At 40.7% G+C, this 21,761-nt stretch overlaps 1 protein-coding gene across 1 annotated transcript; it reads left to right on the top strand.

Moving 5' to 3' along the window:
• Positions 1 to 1,119: 1,119 nt before the first annotated feature.
• Positions 1,120 to 18,905, top strand: LOC140562767 (Fc receptor-like protein 5). Its single transcript, XM_072688627.1, has 10 exons — positions 1,120 to 1,400; positions 1,872 to 1,965; positions 2,083 to 2,233; positions 11,209 to 11,478; positions 11,765 to 12,040; positions 13,415 to 13,690; positions 13,779 to 14,060; positions 15,844 to 16,122; positions 18,639 to 18,755; positions 18,877 to 18,905. The coding sequence occupies exons 1-10, from the start codon at positions 1,120 to 1,122 to the stop codon at positions 18,903 to 18,905; spliced, it is 2,055 nt and encodes a 684-aa protein (XP_072544728.1).
• Positions 18,906 to 21,761: the final 2,856 nt, after the last annotated feature.

Raw genomic sequence — 21,761 nt, 5'->3', positions numbered from 1 at the left:
GGTCCTTATGAATAAGGCGCTGTTATTATGACCAGAGGACTGAATCCTGGTCATGCTGCCATCGGTAGCTGGGGCCCTAAAAGATCGTAATTGGCCCTGCTTTCTCCAGGGTGGGCAGATGGAACCTTCTCCCCACGTCACTCCAGTGCAATGCTTCAGAGCTGGGTACACAGCGCGTCCTCTGAGCGCGTTGGTTGCCCAGTGGCTGTGCACATCTCTGAGGAGGCTTGTGTCAGGATTCACCCTCCCAGTGTTGGGAGCATTGCAATGAGGGGACATTATGTATGGGCTGGGTAATTAGTGATGGTTTACTACAGGTGTTACATAATCATTTATTTTACCGCCCCATTACTCCACTCTACATCTCTCTCTCTCTCTCTCTCTCTCTCTCTCTCTGACATGAGCACAGGAAGTATTTAATGCAGACCTCTCAGTTAGCCACTGTCAGTCAGTTAGTCGGTGGTCAGTGAGACAGTATGGAGGTCAGTCCACTCTCTGTGCTGCTCTGTGAGTAACTCTTTTCTTTCTTACATCAGTACTTTCTTAAGAAATAAACTGTAAATATACAGTTATTATTATTAGTTTTATTATATATAGTTTGTACAGCAGTACTAGGATTTACCAAAAATCTTTCATTTCTAAGCCATTGTTGACTTTTAAAAAATGAGGCCAGAAAACTGTGGGGTACCTACTGTTGAGTACTTAATGAGCACCTATCTTCACTTGGTGATATTCTTTTTATTCTCCAGAAAATGGAAGTTTACAGTTTCTTTGCATGTTAACTGTCAGGTTTAATGCTAAGCGCTCTGTAAATTTGAGATAACAGAACTGTAAAAGAAGTGAATTACTGTGTGTGGTAACTGTTCTCTGTCATATTCTGAATGAATTTAGTAATTAATCAGTACCGAAGTACAGTAAGTATTTTTTGTCTTTGAAGCATTTAACCCAACACCATACATACAACACAGTAGCATGAACTGTGAATTACTATGGTAACAGGACCGTAAAATAAAGTGCATAATGTTTTAATGTATAATGCAGAATTTACCTGTTCTTTTGTCTTTTGGACAATATGGCCAAAAATATGTATGAAAAGAGCACATCTGAATTTCAACATATATGTTGGCCTTCGTTAATGACGCCCTTAAAGACTACCTTGGATGCTTCGTAGTGGTCTTTGTGGACGACATCCTGGTATACCAGGTTCGCCTGGTTCTGGCGAGGCTTAGGGCCCACCAGCTCTACGTCAAGCTAGAAAAGTGTGTGTTTCATGTCTCAGAGATCCCTTTTCTAGGCTACATCATCAGCAAGCGGGGGGTTCAGATGGACCAGGCCACGGTCCAAGCAGTCTTAGATTGGCCGTCCCATGGCTCCGTTAAGGAGGTCCAGCTCTTTTTAGGGTTTGCTAATTTTTATTGCAGGTTCATTAGGGATTTCAGTAGTTGAGCAGCGCCCATCACGTCACTGCTCAAGGGGGCTCCCTGGCGTATCACGTGGACTCCGCACGTGGAGGAGCCCTTTCAGGTGCTTAAGTGGGCACGTTAGCCCCGCTGTCGCGCCACCCCGACCCCTGTAAGGCGTTCTTTGTCGAGATGGATGCCAACACCGGGCGGGGGGCTGTTCTCTCCCAACATCATGGGGAGAGAGTGACAGGCTACACCCGGTAGCCTTCTATTAAAAAAACTCATGGGGGCTGAACGCAATTATGGGGTGGGGGATAGGAAGCTCCTCCCTGTCAAGATGACTTGAGGGGAGTGGCGTCATTGGCTAGAGGGCACTGCTCATCCATTTCTAGTTCTAACCAATCTCAAGAAGCTTGAGTATCTGCGTCAGGCCAAATGTCAGACTAGGTGGTCCCTATTCTTCGTCAGGTTCCAGTTTGTGATCACGTATCGGCCGGGCTCTCGAAACACCAAGGCGGATGCACTCTCTCACATCCACCAGTCAGTAGATAAGGGGGAGCCCGTACCGACACCAATCTTACCGTCAGGGGTAAGTCTTGCAGTGATCCAGTGGGACCTGGATACAGAGATTACCCATGCTCTCACGCGCGCCACCGTGACCCCCCCTCTTGCCTCCCAGACAAGGTCTATGTCCCGGCGGCGCTCCGGGAGAGAATCGTTGTCTAGGCTCATGTATCCCCGTCTTCTGGCCACCCAGGTGAGGCCCACATGTACCAAGTACTGGTGGGAAGGGATGAGAGCAGACATCCACCGGGTGGTGGCTTCGTGTAGTGAGTGTGCCCAGTGTAAGACCCCCAGAATGCTTCCTTCGGGAAAGGAAGGAACTACCAATACCCTGTGGTCCCCCGTGGAAGCTGCCCGTGGTCTCACCTGGCAGTCGATTTTGTCACTGACCTGCCCAAGTTGGAGGAGAACATGGTGGTAATGACTGTGATTGACCGGTTCTCTCGGGGGGTTAAGGAGTAGAAACCTCTGAACAACCTGGAGAGCTAAAGCTTAATCTAAACCTGGCGGGCAAGAGTTAAAGTGTCCAGTTGCCCAGTGTCTGCCACTTCTCTGCTTCACCGCCAAATTTAGTGGCTGAGTGCTGAAACAGATGGGAGATCCTGACACAGCACTGCAGCCAGGAAGATCCACTGGCTCTCCGTCCACCCAAACACCACCCCTCAGAGGTTTCTACTCCTTACCACACTAACACAGCGCATAGGCAGCTGCCAAAGTGGAGAAGCAATGGGCCATGGATGGGAGGGACAACAGGGCAGTCTGCAGTAAAAACTAGTGTACATACCTAGTAATTGTGCATGGTGTTGGGTACATGCTACAAAGACAAACAATACCTAATGTAATTACTGATTTATTGCTCATTAAACAGGCTTGGTGATAGTACCCTGAAAATAATGTGACCAAAGGGGCATGTTAAATCAAGGCATGTCCACTAATTAGCATCACAAGTGTCTACAATCTTGTAATAAGTCAGTCGGCCTATATATAAGACTACAGGTAGTAACTGTGCTGTTTGGTGACATGGTGTGTACCACACATGGACCAGAGGAAGCAAAGGAAAGAGTTGTCTCAGGAGATTAGAAAGAAAAATATAGACAAGCATGTTAAAGGTAAAGGTTATAAGACCATCTCCAAGTAGCTTGATGTTCCTGTGACTACAGTTGTGCATATTATTCAGAAATTTAAGATCCATGGGACTGTAGCCAACCTCCCTGGACGTGGCCGCAGGAGGAAAATTAATGACAAATCAAAGAGACGGATAATATGAATAGTAACAAAAGATCCCACAAAAAACTTCTAAAGAGATGAAAGGTGAACTTCAAGCTCAAGGAACATCAGTGTCAGATCGCACCATCCGCCATTGTTGAGCCAAAGTGGACTTCATGGGAGATGACCAAGGAGGACACCATTGTTGAAAAGAAATCATAAAAAAGTCAGACTGGAATTTGCCAAACTACATATTGACAAGCCCCAAAGCATCTGGGAGAATGTCCTATGGTCAGATGAGACAAAAATTGAACTTTTTGCAAGGCACATCAGCTGTGTGTTCACAGATGGAAAAATGAAGAATATCAAGAAAAGAAGTCCCTACTGTGAAACATGGAGGAGGCTCTGTTATGTTCTGGGGCTGCTTTGCTGCATCTGGCACAGGGTGTCTTGAATCTGTGCAGGGTACAATGCAATCTCAAGACTATCAAGGGATTCTAGAGAGAAATTTGCTGCCCAGTGTCAGAAAGATTGGTCTCAGTCGCAGGTCATGGGTCTTGCAACAGGATAATGACCCAAAACACACAGCTTAAAACACCCAAGGATGGGTAAGAGGAAAACATTGGACTATTCTGAAGTGGCCCTCTATGAGCCCTGACCTAAATTCTATTGAGCATCTTTGGAAGAAGCTGAAACATGCAGTCTGGAAAAGGCACCCTTCATTCTATTTTCATAGAATTTTTATATCAGCAGTTTTTTATAGAATCATTACTTTTGTCAGATTCAAATTATTTCTGTGACCATTGTGGGTTTTTCTTTTATTAACCGAGGGGTACCAACAATTTTGTCTGTGTGTGTGTGTGTGTGTGTATATATATATATATATATATATATATATATATACTATAAACTAGGTCTAGTTGCATTCAGAATATGACAATTAAAGAACAGTTACTCTTGATATAGTGGTGGTGTTTGGCCAGAGTGGGCTCTTGTGTCTGAGGGGTGTGATGGTGTTAGCACCCACTACCAAATTTAGCTTCTTGAGAGTGAAATTAGAATCCTAAAACACTTAGAATTAGCTTGTAATAATTTGCTCTGGTGAGAACAACTGTATTCTCCGCCTTCTTTGTAATGGACTAATGCACTTTCAAAGTTTGTTCTCCCAGTAGCACCACGTTTTACTGCATTAAGATGGTGGTAAGTTATGATACACTGTATGGACAAAAGTATTGGGACACACCTCTAAATAGTTGAATTCAGGTGTTTAATTCCGTCCCTTTACCACAGGTGTATAAAACAAAGCACCTAGCCATGCAATCTGCCTTTACAATAATAGAATGGGATAGAATGGGTCATTACATGGTTATTATTTAAAATTGGGAGCATTTATGGAACAACAACAACTCAGACCATGTAAATTTACACAGAGGGGTTACATAGTGCCAAAAACCGCACCCGAAGCTTCATGACATGGTTGAGAAGCTGCATGTAAGCCTAACGGCACTTCGTCAGGTGGACTGGTGTAAAGCACACCGCCACTAAAACTCTGGAGAAGTGGGAATGTGTTCTGAGTGATAAATCATCCTTCTCTAACAGTTTTGTGGAGGAGGGATAATGCTATGGGGTGGTTTTTCAGGGGTTGGCCTAGGCTTCAGCATACCAGAACATGGAAACAGCCCCAGTGTACAAAGCAAGGTTCATAAAGACATGGTTGGGTGAGTTTGTTGTGGAAGAACTTGACTGGCCTGCACAAAGAGCCCTCAACCCCCTCAAACATCTAGGTAGAGCTAGAACGGAGATTGCGAGCCAGGCTCTCTCGTTCAACATCATCATCTGACCTCACAAATGCTTTTTTGGATAAATGAGCAAAACGTCCCACAGACACACTCTAAAATCTTGTAGAAAGTCTTCCCAAAGGAAGGACCAACTCTATTAATGCTTATGGATTTAGTCATAAAAGCCTGTAGGTGTAATGTGTAGGTCTCCCAATACTTTTGTCCATGTTTTCTATGTGTGTCACTTCTGTAAGTTAAAACAATTCTCACATGTAAAGTCTGAAGTTCTCACAAAGAGTGCTGGCATGATTTCATGATTTTTTTCATGATCTGCCATCAATTTATGTAAATGTTTCATTCATACTAAAGGTTTTCTGTCAATTTCTACTTTCATCATCCACAAAATCAATATGGGTTATGGATTATGTTACTCTGCTAACATTAAATAGTGACCAGCTGCTCTAGTGATTCAACATTGACACTACATCATGATGATGTGTTGTGAAGGTAGTTCCATATTAAAAGATTCAGTCATTCAGTCAACTATATAGAGTACCTAGCAGAGCAGGCCTAGCAGGGATCCTTTACAAGCACCCATGGTCAATGTGTTGTTCTGTTGAAATCTGCTTTTGCATCTAACTTAAGATGATTCTTTAAGTCCAGCTATGAACGGCCTTTTCACATTATTTACTTCTACCTGTAGTAACAGCTAATGTTCACATTAATTAATGCATCATGTCCTCTGTTTCTTTTCAACCTGTAGTGCTGACTGTACTCTACTGTGGACAAGCTCAAGGTGAATTACTTCTGAATTACATTGTCTGCATTCATGTCATTCACTTTGTAGACCACTATGAAAACTGTGTAGCTTTGTTACTAATAGTTTAACGATCAATGTTTTGCATACATTGTACATTAGAATATAGACTGATATTGGAAATGCATATTAATTGATGAAAAATAATGTTTTCATAAAATGTTTTCACAAACTGTAGAATCTAAACTGTCTTTGAACAGAAACACCCAAACCAACACTGAGGGTGGATCCTCACACCACTGTCTACACTGGGGAGACACTTACTCTGACCTGTGATCTGCAGAGCTCACTCACTGGATGGAGGTTTAGCTGGTACAAAGTCTCTCAGCAGTTAAATCCTCTGACTGAATATAAAGACACCAACACACTCAGCATAACAGTGTCTGATAGAGGAACAGCAGAGTATCAGTGTGTAGCACTCAGGGAAGGAAACTACACAGAGTACAGTGATCGAATCAAGATTGCAGTAAGAAGTATGTCATGTTTTCTGTGTCCTTTTTACAAATTACTTTAATTTAGAACAATTATGAAAAAATATTCTTTTCTACAACATGGTCATATTTACCATTGCGTAGCATCCCCTCTTCTTTGAACAACACTCTGTAAACTGTAGACCAATTGCTGAGTTTTGGGAGAGGAATGTTGTCCATTTCTTGTCTGATGTGGGATAGCTGCTCAACAGTCCTAGGTCTTCTTTGCCAGATTTTTTGTTTCATGATGCGTCAAATGTTTTCTATTGGTGGAAGGTTTAAAGTGAGGCAGGCAAATTCAGCATCCAGATTATTTTTCTGCAAAGCCATGCTGTTGTGATTGATGCTATATGTGGTTTAGCACTGTTTTGCTGAAATATGCAAGGCCTTTCCTGAAAGTGATGTTCTCTGTATGGGAGCATATGTTGTTCTAAAACCTTTATACACAAAAGTGAGTACACCCCTCACATTTCTGCAGATATTTAAGTATCTTTTCATGGGACAACACTGACAAAATTACACTTTGACATGTAGTATATTCATTGGCTTTGCAGATGTAGAAAAGAAAGGGGGCTCCGTTTCTTGACCAAATATACACAAATTGAACAGACATAAGATGCTGTTTAGATTTGGACATCCCTTTGGGCAGACGTGTCAGTAATTTAAATGCTGTCCAGATGTGGCCATGGACCACGTATGTAATGGTGAAGCTAATGACTGTTCCCTATGGATGAAATGCAAACATTCCATATATGGCAACATTCCAACAGAATTTGACGTGAAATAGGGTATAAAAACTCAAGGTATTCCTAAGTCGGAGAGAGAGAGACCGAGGGGCACCCAGAATTGGCAGACTCTCTCCACACTGTTCTTTCGATTGAAATAAAATATATTATTGTTACAACTAAAGACGGTGGTTACAGACTCTCCTTTTTTGAATAACAAGTCCATCTCCAGAGGAAGACGAACCGAGACGACAGACACAATGAAAAGTAGTCTGTGTGCAGCTTGTGCAGCTAACAGTGAAAATTTATTCTCAAAATAACTCAATATACAGCCATTAATAACTAAACCACCAGCAACAAAAGTGAGTACACCCCTTAGTGCAAGTTCCTGAAGTGTCAATAGTTTGTGTGGCCACCATTATTTTCCAGAACTGCCTTAACTTCCCTGGGCATGGGAAGTTAAGGCAGAAGTTAAGTTTACCAGAGCTTCACAGTTTGCCACTGGAATGCTTTTCCACTCCTCCATGACGACATCACGGAGCTGGCGGATATTCGAGACTTTGCTCTCTTCCACCTTCTGCTTGAGGATGCCCCAAAGATGTTCTATTTGATTTAGGTCTTGAGACATGCTTTGCCAGTTCATCACCTTTACCCTCAGCCTCTTCGATAAAGCAGTGGTCGTCTTAGAGGTGTGTTTGGGGTCATTATCATGCTGGAACACTGCCTTGCGACCCAGTTTCCGGAGGGAGGGGATCATGCTCTGCTTCAGTATTTCACAGTACATATTGAAGTTTATGTGTCCCTCAATGAAATGTAACTCCCCAACACCTGCTGCACTCATGCAGCCCCAGACTGTAGGCATGACACACTTATCTTTGTACTCCTCACCTAATTGCAGCCACACATGCTTGAGACCATCTGAACCAAACAAATTAATCTTGGTCTCATCAGACCATAGGACATGGTTCCAGTAATCCATGTCCTTTGTCTTCAGCAAACTGTTTGCGGGCTTTCTTGTGTACAGACTTCAGAAGAGGCTTCCTTCTGGGGTGACAGCCATGCAGACCAATAGTGTAGTGTGTGGCGTATGGTCTGAGCACTGACAGGCTGACCCCCCACCTCTTCAATCTCTGCAGCAATGCTGACAGCACTTCTGCACCTATCTTTCAAAGACAGCATTTGGATGTGACGCTGAGCACATGCACTCAGCTTCTTTGGACGACAACGCAAGGTCTGTTCTGAGTGGACCCTGCTCTTTTAAAACGCTCTTTTAAAATCTTCATGTAGCGCAACAATTCGTCTTTTAAGATCCTCAGATAGTTCTTTGCCATGAGGTGCCATTTTGGAACTTTCAGTGACCAGTATGAGAGAGTGTGAGAGCTGTACTACAAAATTAAACATACCTGCTCCCTATGCACACCTGAGACCTAGTAACACTAACGAGTCACATGACATTTTGGAGGGAAAATGACAAGCAGTGGTCAATTTGGACATTTAGGGGTGTAGTCTCTTAGGGGTGAACTCACTTTTGTTGCCGTTGGTTTAGACATTAATGGCTGTATATTGAGTTATTTTGAGGGAAGAATAAATTGACACTGTTATATAAGCTGCACACAGATTACTTTACATTGTGTCAAAGTGTCATTTTGTCAGTGTTGTCCCATAAAAATATATACTTAAATATCTGCAGAAATGTGAGGGGTGTACTCACTTTTGTGATACACTGTATACTGTTCAGTTCTGACAGTGCCTTTCCAAATGTTTAAGCTGCCCATACCATATGCATGCATACAACCCCCATATCATCAGAAATGAAGACTGATAAGAGGCTTAATTGTCCCTCTCCTCTTGAGTCCACAGGACATGGCACCCATGGCTTTCACAAAGAATTAAAATTTAGTTTCATCTGGACCACAGAACAGCTTTCCATCTTGCCTCAGTCTATTTTAAATTAGCATTGGCCCAGGGAATATGGAGGCGTTTCTGGATCGTGTTTGCCTAATACAGCTTTAAATTGCATTTGTGGACTGCATGGCAAACTATCACAGACAATGATTTCTGGAAGTGCTCCCTAGCACATGCAGTGATTTCCAGTTAAGAGTCATACATGTTTTTTAATGCAGTACTGCCTGAGGGCCTGAAGACCATGAGCATCAATTGCCTTGTCTCTTGCACACAAAGATTTTACTGTGTACTGTAGATGGTGGGTCTTTTCAATTTGACATTTTTCTGAAATTCTTCCACAATTGCTAGATGCAAAATAATAAAATAAAATAAAATAAAATATGCGAGAACCATGCACACATTTGCAATTAGGGTTGTATTTTAAAGTGACTATAAATGAAATTATGAAATGAAAGGTAGAAATGTTTTTGAATATAACTACACACGTGGACAAAATTGTTGGTACCCCTCGGCTAATGAAAGAAAACCCCACAATGGTCACAGAAATAACTTGAATCTGACAAAAGTAACAATAAATATAAATGCTATGAAAATTAACCAGTGAAAGTCAGACATTGCTTTTCAACCATGCTTTAACAGAATGCAGCAAATCAGCCCTAGAACATAACAGAGCCTCCTTCATGTTTCACAGTAGGGACAGTGTTCTTTTCTTGATATGCTTAATTTTTCCACCTGTGAACATAGAGCTCATGTGTCTTGGCAAAAAGTTCAATTTTTGTCTCATCTGTCCATAGGACATTCTCCCAGAAGTTTTGGGGCTTGTCAATATGTAGTTTGGCAAATTCCAGTCTGGCTTTTTTATGAATTGTTTTCAACAATGGTGTCCTCCTTGGTCGTTTCCCTTGGTCGTTTCAACAACGACGGATGGTGCAATCTGACACTGATGTTCCTTGAGCTTGAAGTTCACCTTTAATCTCTTTAGAAGTTTTGCTGGGCTCTTTTTTTACCATTCGTATTATTTGTCTGAGGTTGGCTACAGTCCCATGGATCTTAAATTTCTGAATAATATGTGCAACTGTAGTCACAGGAACATCAAGCTGCTTGGAGATGGTCTTATAACCTTTACCTTTAACACGCTTGTCTATATTTTTCTTTCAATCTCCTGAGACAACTCTTTCCTTCGCTTCCTCTGGTCCATGTTGAGTGTGACCTCAAAAAGCACGACTACCTGTAGCCCTATATGTAGGTCCACTGACTGACTACAAGATTGTAGACACCTGTGATGCTAATTAGTGGACAATCCATGATTTAACATGTCCCTTTGGTCACATTATTTTCTGTGACCATGGTGGGTTTTTCTTTCATTAACTGAGGGGTACCAACAGTTTTGTCTATGTGTGTATGTATTAATTTCAAAAATGTTTATCCCCCCATTTTAGAAACAAATGTATTAAGTTATATCTAACCTAATGTATTTGAGTGAGAAGTTGCCTCAGTTTTTTTGTAAGTGAATTTATCTGGGCTTACTTCAAAAACGTTCAGTAATATTTGGAATATATCCAGGTTTACAGACTTTAGACTTTAAAGGTTAAGACAAACTGTGGGATTGCAGTGTTGGAAACTGGAATTTAAAACTGACAATAGCAAGTATTAAAAATAGCAAAATAAAATGTGATTTTTTGAACTTCTGAGTAATTTTGTTCACCCCTGAATATCAGAATTCTACACTATGTATCAACACTGCAGATACAATCAAACTACTGTAACATTTACACCAAATGTAGAACTACTGCTTGTATTGTAAAAGTAAAATCAGCTCTGATATCTTCATCATTTCATCTCAACAGAAAAACTGTTGTTGTTTTCACCAACTGTAGAATCTAAACTGTCTTTGAACAGAAACACCCAAACCAACACTGAGGGTGGATCCTCACACCACTGTCTACACTGGAGACACACTTACTCTGACCTGTGATCTGCAGATCTCACTCACTGGATGGAGGTTTAGCTGGTACAAAGTCTCTCAGCAGTTAAATCCTCTGACTGAATATAAAGACACCAACACACTCAGTATAACAGTGTCTGATACAGGAACAGCAGAGTATCTGTGTATAGCACTCAGAGGAGACTACTACTCACACTACAGTGCTCCAGTCAGGATTACAGTAAGAGGTTGGTCAGGATTTCTGTTTTCTTTCTACAAACGACTTCATTTCAGAATGAGAGTAAAAATGTTGATCAATTATTCCAGAAGGATTTTGAATTCTGGATCTTCTTACAAGAAACACCTTCTTCACACAGAGTTTCTACCTTTCTAAAGTCTTTATGATCTTTGAACAGAGAGACCAAAGGCTACAGTGAAAGTGCAGCCAGCTGAGCGTGTGTTCATCAGAGAGAGAGTCACTCTCACATGTGACATAGAAAGTGGAGGAGTCTGGAATTACGAGTGGTTTAAGAATAATGATCCTCTCAGTGAAGCTCAACGGAGGAAAAACTATGAAATCTCTAATGTTGATGGGTCTCATGAAGGTGATTATACCTGTAAGGGAAGACGGTCAACAGAGCCGCGCTACTCAGAGATCAGTGCTGCTGTTAGACTGACTGTATCAGGTGAGTGTGTCGTCTTCCCACATTATTTCTACCATTAACAGTTAAAAGAGTAGAGGTGCAGTACTGCTGCAGAACCGTGATCCATTACATCAGCTTAAGAAGTGATAGAGCAACACACAGTATCTCAGAAACATCTTTATACAGCTAATTATTATTGCTCAAACCACTCTGAATGACTCTTTTACATCTCAACAACAGAAGAAGAAGTTGTACAAATGTACACACTGGGGTAAAGAGCAGTGTGTGATTCAGTTTTCTGAACTCTGTGTTTCATCTCTGTCTACAGTTAAGCCTAAACCTAAACTCACATTGAGACTTAAAGGAGCTGCACTGAGAGGAAGCTCAGTGACTCTGGAGTGTGTCCTGGATCAGTCTGCTGGATGGAGGTTTTACTGGACTAAACACACACAGAACCCTCAGAATGGGTTCAGCACTGAAACATACTCCCACACCATCAGCTCAGTTAGTGTCTCTGATGGAGGTCAGTACTGGTGCAGAGCTGGGAGAGGAAACCCGGTAAACTACACACCCTACAGTGATACACTCAGGGTAAATGTTACTGGTAAGAAAAAACATTCTGCTTTTGCTGATATAGAGTAACTATCGGGTACGATATCCACCACCACCTTGTTTTTCTGATCGCATAATTGAGCCAAAACTAATACTAACGCATTTACTGAGTGGCTATGGTCTAAATTATTCTGAAATTTCACCTGGATGACAAAATACTGAAATCCTGATAATATTTTTCCTGAAGAATTTTGGAGGTCAGGACTATGCATTGCACAAGAAAAAAACATATGATTGTAGAGTGTTGTGTAGAGAGAAGATTTTTTCTCTTTTGAAATAATGGAACATAAGTTTCCCCAAGGAGACATGGATTCCGTCCAGACAAGGGGGGACTTGGGTTATGGGTAACATATTTTAATATGTTTCCGCAAAAAGCTGTTGGTTAAATAAATCTAATCAAATAATCAAATATAATAATTTATATGTACAAATTAAAAATAAAAACACTGAATTGATTTGGTTGTCGATATGCTACTGTGTATTATGAAAATACACATGTTCCATCATTCTACTACAACTATAATAATAATAATAATAATAATAATAATAATAGTAGTAGTAGTGGTAATACGTAGTTTGTGGTATGCTTATGTAATTCATATTACTGTATTAAGCTTGGTAGTGCCACACATTTTTTAGACAGTGAAAGCTAGGTTAAGTAAGTTAAAATATATCAATTTGGATAAAGAAAACTTGTGTGCTAGCTAGCTAATAGGGTTGCAATAATATAAGACTTCTCTCTCAGAAAATATCACAGTATATAATATTTTTTATTATGTCACAGAATTTCTGTAATTCTTATTATCAGTTACAAAAACCCTACAACAAAATAAAATGGGAACAGAAGGTTTATTTTTGTTGAACAAATGCTTTAAAACAATTCAAGTTTAGAACAGGATATAACAAAAATGGGGCAGTGGTGGCTAGTGGGGCAGTGGTGGGATATCAATAACAGGGTTGTGGGTTCGATTCCCGGGCTCGGCAAGCTGCCACTGGAACCAGTACCCACCTCATGCTTATCCTGACTCAGACTGAGCAGTTTCTCTACCAGAAGCTGAAGCCAGAGATCAGGACACTGATGATGCTTCTGAAGTAGCAGTTAAGGATAGGTGCACTCAGGCCAGCCAGAGTCCTCAAGAATCGTTATTGATGTCAAGTGTTGTCATGCCTTCTTCACTAAAGGGGAGACTTTGAAGGTCCAGGAAAGGTTGTTGGTGCTGCCATTACCAACCACTAAAAACCAAAAGGGGCCAAAGGGGATGTCTAAGTTATGTTTGGAAATACAGTGTGTAGGAGGACTTGGCTTTCCTCCATGTTCATCTCGGTACATTGCCTCGTTTTTAAGGACTATTTATTTTTGTTACAGAGCCCCCTAAACCGGTTGTGTCCATAAAACCTGATAAAGACGTGTTCAGAGGAGAGACTGTCACTCTGAGATGTGACATACAGGCAGGAGGAGACACTGAGTGGAAATACAGCTGGATTAAGAGTGATCCAGTGTTTCACTCACACAGCACCACTCAGGAGTACACAATCAGCCCTGTTACAGAGTCTAACAGTGGTAAATACACCTGCAGAGGAGAAAGAAGAAGTGACTCTCAGCTCTCAGAGATCAGTGACGCTGTTACACTGACTGTGTTTGGTGAGTGTGTGGGTTTCTTCTCATTAATTATATGTGATCATCTTCTCACTCTGTATCTTCATGTTGTTCTTCTTCTCTATGCTGTCAGGTGAAGCCCAGGCTGTACTGAGCGTGTCTCCTCAGAGCTGGCTGACTGAAGGAGACTCAGTGACTCTAAGCTGTGAGGTTAGAGACTCCTCTACAGGCTGGACGTTCAGCTGGTACAGAGATGGTGAGGAGCTCCACTCAGACAGCAGAAGAGAAGCTGGAGGCTCCTACACTCTTAGTGCTGCTGCTCTACATCACACAGGAGTTTATGAGTGCAGAGCAAAGAGAGGAGAACCAGCCTTTCACACACAGTACAGCAACCTACAGCCACTGTGGATCACTGGTGAGGACATGTAAAAATTGTTTAGTAAACACACTGAAATTTCAGTTTTTCAAGCACACCAATTTTTGGCCATTTTATTAGCTACACCTAGCATATAGTTGCACGTTGTAGGTTTATACTTATTACACTATAGCATGATTTATTTATAGCATTATTTATTTTATTTCAGTTTAAAGTGAAACATCCTTAATTTCTGCAGCAAATTATAATATAATGTAATGTAAATGCACCTGCAATTTTTTAAATCAATTTTTCCAAAATCAAAAGTATTAAAAGTATAAATCAAAAGTATTAAAAGTAAGAGTGTATACTGCTTTTGTTGGAGTAACTGTATCTCCTGTCCTGGGAACGGCCTTTTACTAGATTTTGGAAAATTGCTGTGAAGATCTGATTGCATTCATCAACAAGAGCATTATTGAAGTCAATTGATTTTGAACCATGCTTCAACAAAATAATTTTAAAATATAAACTCATGAAACAGTCCTGGCCAAAAATGATGGTACCCCTGAAAATAATGTGAACAAGGGGACATATTAAATCAAGGTGTGTCCACTAATTAGCATCACAGGTGTGAACAAACTTGTAATCAGTCAGTGTGCCTATATATAGGGCTACAGGTAGTCACTGTGGTGTTTGGTAACATGGTGTGTACCACACTCAACATGGACCAGAGGAAGCAAAGGAAAGAGTTGTCTCAGGAGATTAGAAAGAAAATTATAGACAAGCTGTTGTTAAAGGTAAAGGTTATAAGACCATCTCCAAGCAGCTTGATGTTCCTGTGACTACAGTTGCACATATTATTCAGAAATTTAAGATCCATGGGACTGTAGCCAACCTCCCTGGACATGGCTGCAGGAGGGAAATTGATGACAAATCAAAGAGACTGATAATACGAATAATAACAAAAAAGCCCAGAAAACCTTCTAAAGAGATTAAAGGTGAACTTCAAGCTCAAGGAATATCAGTGCCAGATCACACCATTCATCATTGTTTGAGCCAAAGTGGACTTCATGGGAGACGACTAAGGAGGACACCATTGTTGAAAACAAATTATAAAAAAGCAAGACTGAAATTTGCAAAACTACATGTTGACGAGCCCCAAATCTTCTGGGAGAATGTCCTTTGGACAGATGAGACAAAAATGGAACTTTTTGCCAAGGCACATGAGCTCTATATTCACAGATGGAAAAATGAAACATATCAAGAAAAGAACCCTACTGTCCCTACATGGAGGAGGCTCTGTTATGTTCTAGGGCTGCTTTGCTGCATCGGGCACAGGGTGTCTTGAATCTGTGCAGGGTACAATGCAATCTCAAGACTATCAAGGGATTCTAGAGAGAAATGTGCTGCCCAGTGTCAGAAAGCTTGGTGTCAGTGGCAGGTCATGGGTCTTGCAACAGGATAATGACCCAAAACACACAGCTAAAAACACCTAAAAATGGCTAAGAGGAAAACATTGGACTATATGATATCTCAAAGGTTTCTGTAGCAGGAGATTGTAGGATGATGTTAATGCATGTACACTCAAAGGGGACAACATGACCATCTTTAGTCTTCATTGGAAGTTTTGGTATTTTTCTATGTTCGATAGGTTTTGTACTTGATGTCAAATAGAATAAAAAGAAAACACAAGAAAACATGCACAGAAATGTAAATAGTAATGTGTGCAACAACTGTGATGCTACCGGCAGTATAGAGGAGTTAGTTAGTAATCAATGTCAAATCTCAGTGACGTTCTCTTTTAGCCACATGCTGATCTATAGGCTGATGAAATATTTTTCAGGTATATCTACTCCAGTTACTCTATTCACCCATCCCAGCAGAGGTCAACACATTATTAATGCCTCTCTGTCACTGAGCTGCGAGGGACAAAGTGACTCTACTGGATGGAGAGTGAGACGATGCACACACAGTGGGAAGGTGTCAGATTGTACATCAGGCTGGGGATCAGTAACAGGATCTATCTGCAGCATCAGCTCTCTCTCCACATCTCACACTGGAGTGTACTGGTGTCAGTCTGAAACTGGAGGGAGGAGTCATCCAGTGAACATTACAGTGCACAGTGAGTCTACAGTATTCCTGTAAATTACAATAAGACTGTCCAGTAACACTGGGTAGAATAATGAACATCAGTATTAACTGATGGAAGGCATCCTATTGTATCAGGCACCAAGATATTACCAGCATATACTTTAAATCCTGTAAGTTGTGAGGTGAGTCACATCAATGACCCATGACCCTGTTACCAATTTCACAGGTGGTTTCTTTCTTGAACCACTTTTGGTAGGTACTGACCACTGCATATTGTATTGGAGATCCCAGTTGTCTGGCCATTGCAATTTGGCCGTAGTCAAAGCAGCTCAGATTCTTATGCTTGACGATTTTAACTGTTTTTAATGGCACTGCTGCCCACCAGTAGGGGAACTAGGCGCGATGCAAGGAGAATTTCGCAGCTCCCAAAACTCCATTTCCCCAAAACCCCAGTGTTAATCAGCACCGACTGCTTACACCTGCTGAGCTCTGCATAAATGCAGACTCCTACCAGCCACCAACATTGCACCTTTGTAGAGGGGCAACTGGTATGGTGACTTAGTCAAGCTTGGTGTAAAATAGAAGTGAAAAGAAAAATTAAAAGAAAAGACATAACAAATAAACAAAAGTGATTGACAAATAAACAAAAATCAAAGGAAAAGAAAGAAAAGATCTGGAAACTGACTCAAAGAGGAGAAAAGAAATGATGTGAAGTAATGACAAACGTGAGCATAACTAAAAGAAGAGCTAAAAGCCACTGAAAGAAGCCTTGTAACACCAGGGCACAGCTATTGGTTGCCACTGCTGCAGCAAATCACGCCCCAGTTGACACTTATTAGTAAAAAGCCCACTTCAGAAGAAGCAGCAAGCTGCTACACACCCCAGCACCATCTCCCATTATTCCCCCCTCTTTAGAGGGGTTTACAGGGTTCCCGTTCAATGGCTGATTATGTCTTTGACTTCAGAACCCCGGCTCCTGAAAGTGATTGGAATGAGAAAGCCTTAATGTCAGTAATCTTCCAATAAGGGCTAAATGAAAGGCTGAGAGATGAGTTGACCACTCGGGACCTGCCCTCAACACTACTCGGACTATAGGATTTGTGCTTTAGGCTTCATATGTACATCTGTCAAAGAGCCCAGGCACAGTGGTCACACTCCTGCTTCTCATTCTGCCTGATACACCCCTCCAGTCTATCCAATACCCCCGGGGGAGGCACATGAGCTAATACAGTTGGGTGGTACTCCCCTACCAGCACGCCAATCAGGTGACCAGTTGCCTAGAGTGTCCCAGGCCATCAGCTCCCATCTTCCAGAAAACACAAGAGCCTATCCCGGGCAGGGGAACTGGGACTAGGCTTAGCACTTGTCCTGACATCTAGCCTGTATTTAAAGGTTGCCCTTTCCTGGAGCCCCCACAAACAAAACAAACTACGGCCTTATGTGGATTCTGGGGTTGTGCAAAGTTTTATTGACTTCGTCACTTTAGCCATGGTATTACCCGTAGAATATCTGGGCCATCTATTGCCTATCCCTGCTACCAATGAGCAGTCACTGGTCTGGTTACACCTTACATGCAGTCAGTTATTTTTTGATTGAGTGCTATTATCCTTCTTCCGGGCACCACACCACCCAGGGGAAGGGCAATTGCTATCTCCCCCTGAGTGAGTCACTTCTGAGCATATATATGTTCTAGAGTCAGGCTTTATTTGACTCTCCTCTTCTCCGGCAGGGGCGAGTTTCTTCTTTGTAGGAAAGAAGAATGGGGTCTCCACCCTGTGTCCATTGCAGGGCATTAAAGCCATTGGTAAAGGGCCGCTATGCTCTACCTCTTCTGCCAAACACATTTGAGACACTGCAGCAAGCTTCCATATTCACTAGGCTGGACTTGCGCAGTGCCTACTATATGGTTCACATAAGGCATGGGGATGAGTGGAAGACGGCTTGCTCCTCAGGGCACTAAGAGTACAGGGTAATGTCTTTTGGGCTCATGAATGCACCAGCTGCTTTTCAGCATCTTATTAATGAGGTGTTGAGAGACTCCCAATGATATCCTCATTTATAGCCGGTCTCTTAAGAAGCATATAGGTCATGTTAAATGGGTCCTCCCACTTTAATTGAAGAACTGCCCATTTATAAAGCTGGAAAAGTCATTGCTCCATTCAAACACTGAGGCATTTTTGTGTCAGAGGGCACAAAAAAAAGAAAAGATATAGTCTTATGCTAAATTTTATTTGGCACCTAAACTGAAAGCCAATATTAGTAACAAATGTGAGCATAATTAAATGATGTTGAATAATGTTGAAAATATTTTTCCCTTAAAAAAATAATGGCGCTTTTGTGTTTGATGTTGTTTGTCTGTCTTCTTTTGTTTGTGCACACCATTTTGGAATCTCATTTGTTTTATGTTCCCTCCTTTTGTTCCCTCCCACTTCTTTCTGGTGTGATTTTTTTACTTATTAGTGTATATAGTATGTACAAAAGTTAATGAGAATTCACAGAACAATTACTTTATATATGATTTTTTGTATGTTTTTATGTGTGTAGCAGGTCCGTCAAATTCAGAAGCTCAATTCTCAGTCCTCAGTCTGCTGAGTAGTCTGCTGGCGATGTCTCCATATCTGCTGGTGTCCATCATACTGGGGGTCAAATGCTACAGAGCTCGAGGTAAGAACTCACTGTAAACACACTGTAAAAGCTCACTGGATCAGAAATCTCTCTGTTCCACTTCAGCTGAATCAGGATTTCTGATTAAAGACTCATCTGTTCATCACTGTGTGTTTCACAGCTCAACCTGATGAGGTGAACAGGATGTAAGCTCTGATAGAAGGAGGAACATCTTACTTAGTGCTGAACTCCAGACCCTGTTAGAGATCCTGCAGTCTGGCAGTAGAGGGATTTAAAGAACAACTTCATCCACTGAAACATCCAGCAGCTTCATTTACTTTCTCTGTGCAGTACTTGTTATGAAGCAGGTGTGGCGCTGCTTCAGCAGCGACAGACTGAGCATTTAAACTCAAATGATCAGCAGAATTCCTTCTAGATTTTATATGAATTAATTTTATTATTCCATAAATGTGTTTGTGTGTGATTTTTAAAATGAACCAGTTGGAGAATATCAGTATATGATATCTCAAAGGTTTCTGTAGCAGGAAGCAATTTGAAAGTAATAGCTATGTTTAAACTGATGAGTAACAAGCCTGTGGGGTGGAGAATAGAGAGCTAAATGTCCGTCAGTGTTTAAATGCAGCAACACTTAAGTACAGCGCTAAGAATTTTTTTATTAATAGTTTTTTTGTGTCCCCACGTTTTGAAAATCTAATAAATAACATGAAGAACATAAGGAACTGGGGTATAACTGCAAAAATACTTCAGAACATGTATTACACCATGGATATTGACATGGTGGTGCTTGTCCTCAGCACTCTGCCTTCAACCCCATGTCTATGACTGCAACACACCCATCTCTTTATCTAGCAGTGTATTTTTGAATTACCACCCAGATGTTGTTTGAAATTATATGTACAGGAACTTGATAACATAAACCAAAAGTTATCAGTCTACTTTGTGAAACAGCCCCAGATGAATGAATAATATTTGTTTTCATTTTGTATTCACACGGGGGAATGTTTACACGGAAGTGTTGGATGATATCTGCACTGTCGCTTTAAAAGACCATAGTTCTATAATATTGTGTGGCCGAGAATGCATAAGATGGGCAGAGAATGCTACATGAGGATAATAATTTCTAGCACATCACAGAATTCACTATTGTCACTATTGTTTAGTTCACAACTAACTTTGATGGAATGAGCAAAAGTGTTGTTATTTTGGCAACATTACCCTTCTAACCCCTGTAAAAAATGAAGAAGCAAAGTTATTATTGAGTTAATCTATGTTATAAAACCAACAGCCACTGAATAAGAATAAATGTTGTGTATATTTAAATGAATACTGGGATTAATAAAATACTGAGGATTATTGTGCTCATGAGAGAAATGAGAGTTTTATTCACTATTAACTTTTCAATTTTGGGTTCTATCTGAATTATTTGTGTATTTTAATTTTTTGTGATTGGGGAAATACCTGGAGGTTAAGCAATAACTGATTCGTCATGCAACAAAAACAACAACAATAACAAAAATATATAATCCAAAATCTCAGGTTATGCTTATATCTGTCATTAACATTCATTTTGTATCTGGATAGTTTCTGGACATACTTCAACCAGATTCTGTTTACACTTCTCATTAAAATGTGTCCCCAGAGTGATCATATGTGATCTCATTTTACTTTCCCACATAAAAAGAACTTTAAGCTTTAAGTGAAGAGGCTTTAATTGTCATTCCAAGTACAAGTACACCAGGACTCACAACAAAGACAGAAACAATACAGTACATATGTATATAAAGTGCAAACATGGAATCAGAAAAATACAATAAATATGATAAATACAACAGACATTATGTCATCCACAATGCTGGTGGCTTTGAAGGCAGTGCTTCGTGTAAATGTCCATTATAAAGGGGAGAGAGACCCTGATGACCTTCTCAGCTGTCCTCACTGTTTGCCGAAGGGAGGACATTGTCAGAGACATTGTAATTCCCAAACCAGACAGTGACGCAGCTGCTCAGGATGCTTTTTTTTATTCAGTAGGTTTAATATAACCTATTTAGAAAATCAATTTAAAAATGATTGAACAAACTAACAAAATTATTCAGGTAAGGAGTGTTACCTTTGGTTGTAGGTATATCTGTTCTCTGTGAAATATCTGTTATGTGAAAATCACGCACAATTAGGTTGAGATCAGTACATTCCAGTTCTTTGCCCTTAGAAGCTCAGTCACATCACCAATAAACACCAATGACCCAGTTCTATTGGCAGCCCTACATGCCCATTTCATAACAATGCCTCCAATGTTTAACAGATGATATGGTATTGCTTTGAAATCGCTTTGGAAGAAAAATCCTTTTTCTTCTCCATACTGGAACAAGACAGGCTTTCTAGCCTGATCTAGCCTTTCTATACTTAAAAGTGTTAAGAGTGATTTGCATCTTGATAATTTTGTAGTTCTGATAATCCATATAAAGTAAAATTGAACAAGTGTTGAACAAATCACCATGGATAGAAAGAAAAAAAAGCTTTTTCCTGCCTTTCCTATAGAAGTTTAAACTCAAAAACAAAGCATAGCTATTTTCCATTCCCTTGGATTGATGAGAGCTTTGATGCCTTATAAAGGAGCAATGTTCTTTTTCACCAACAAATTGGCAAATGGGTACAATCAGGTAGCAGAACAGGAAAAAGGATCGCCATAAGCCTTCAGAACACCATGTGTAATTTATTCATTAAAATAGTCATAAATCCCATAAAATGTGAGAATATGATTATTGGTATGGGGAGTAATATGAATATTGTTTGCTAAGATTCTTGTCTCTGGGCAGTGTAACAACAAGCCCTGGATAAGCAGCAGTGTTAAAGACCTTCTGAACAAGAAGAAAAGGGGCTTTAAAGACAACAACCAATAGGAACTCAGGAGCGTACAGAGGGAGCTCAAAGTCCATTTGCGAGAGGCCAAAGAGTCTTACAAGAAGAAGGTGGAGCAGATGTTGAGGGAAAATAACATGAGGGAGGTATGGAATGGTATGAGAACCATCACAGGCTGTACGCAGAGGA

The sequence above is a fragment of the Salminus brasiliensis genome, chromosome 9, assembly GCF_030463535.1.
Source record: "Salminus brasiliensis chromosome 9, fSalBra1.hap2, whole genome shotgun sequence".
Taxonomy (NCBI): Eukaryota; Metazoa; Chordata; class Actinopteri; order Characiformes; family Bryconidae; genus Salminus; species Salminus brasiliensis.
This window is presented reverse-complemented; position numbering and strand designations above follow the sequence as displayed.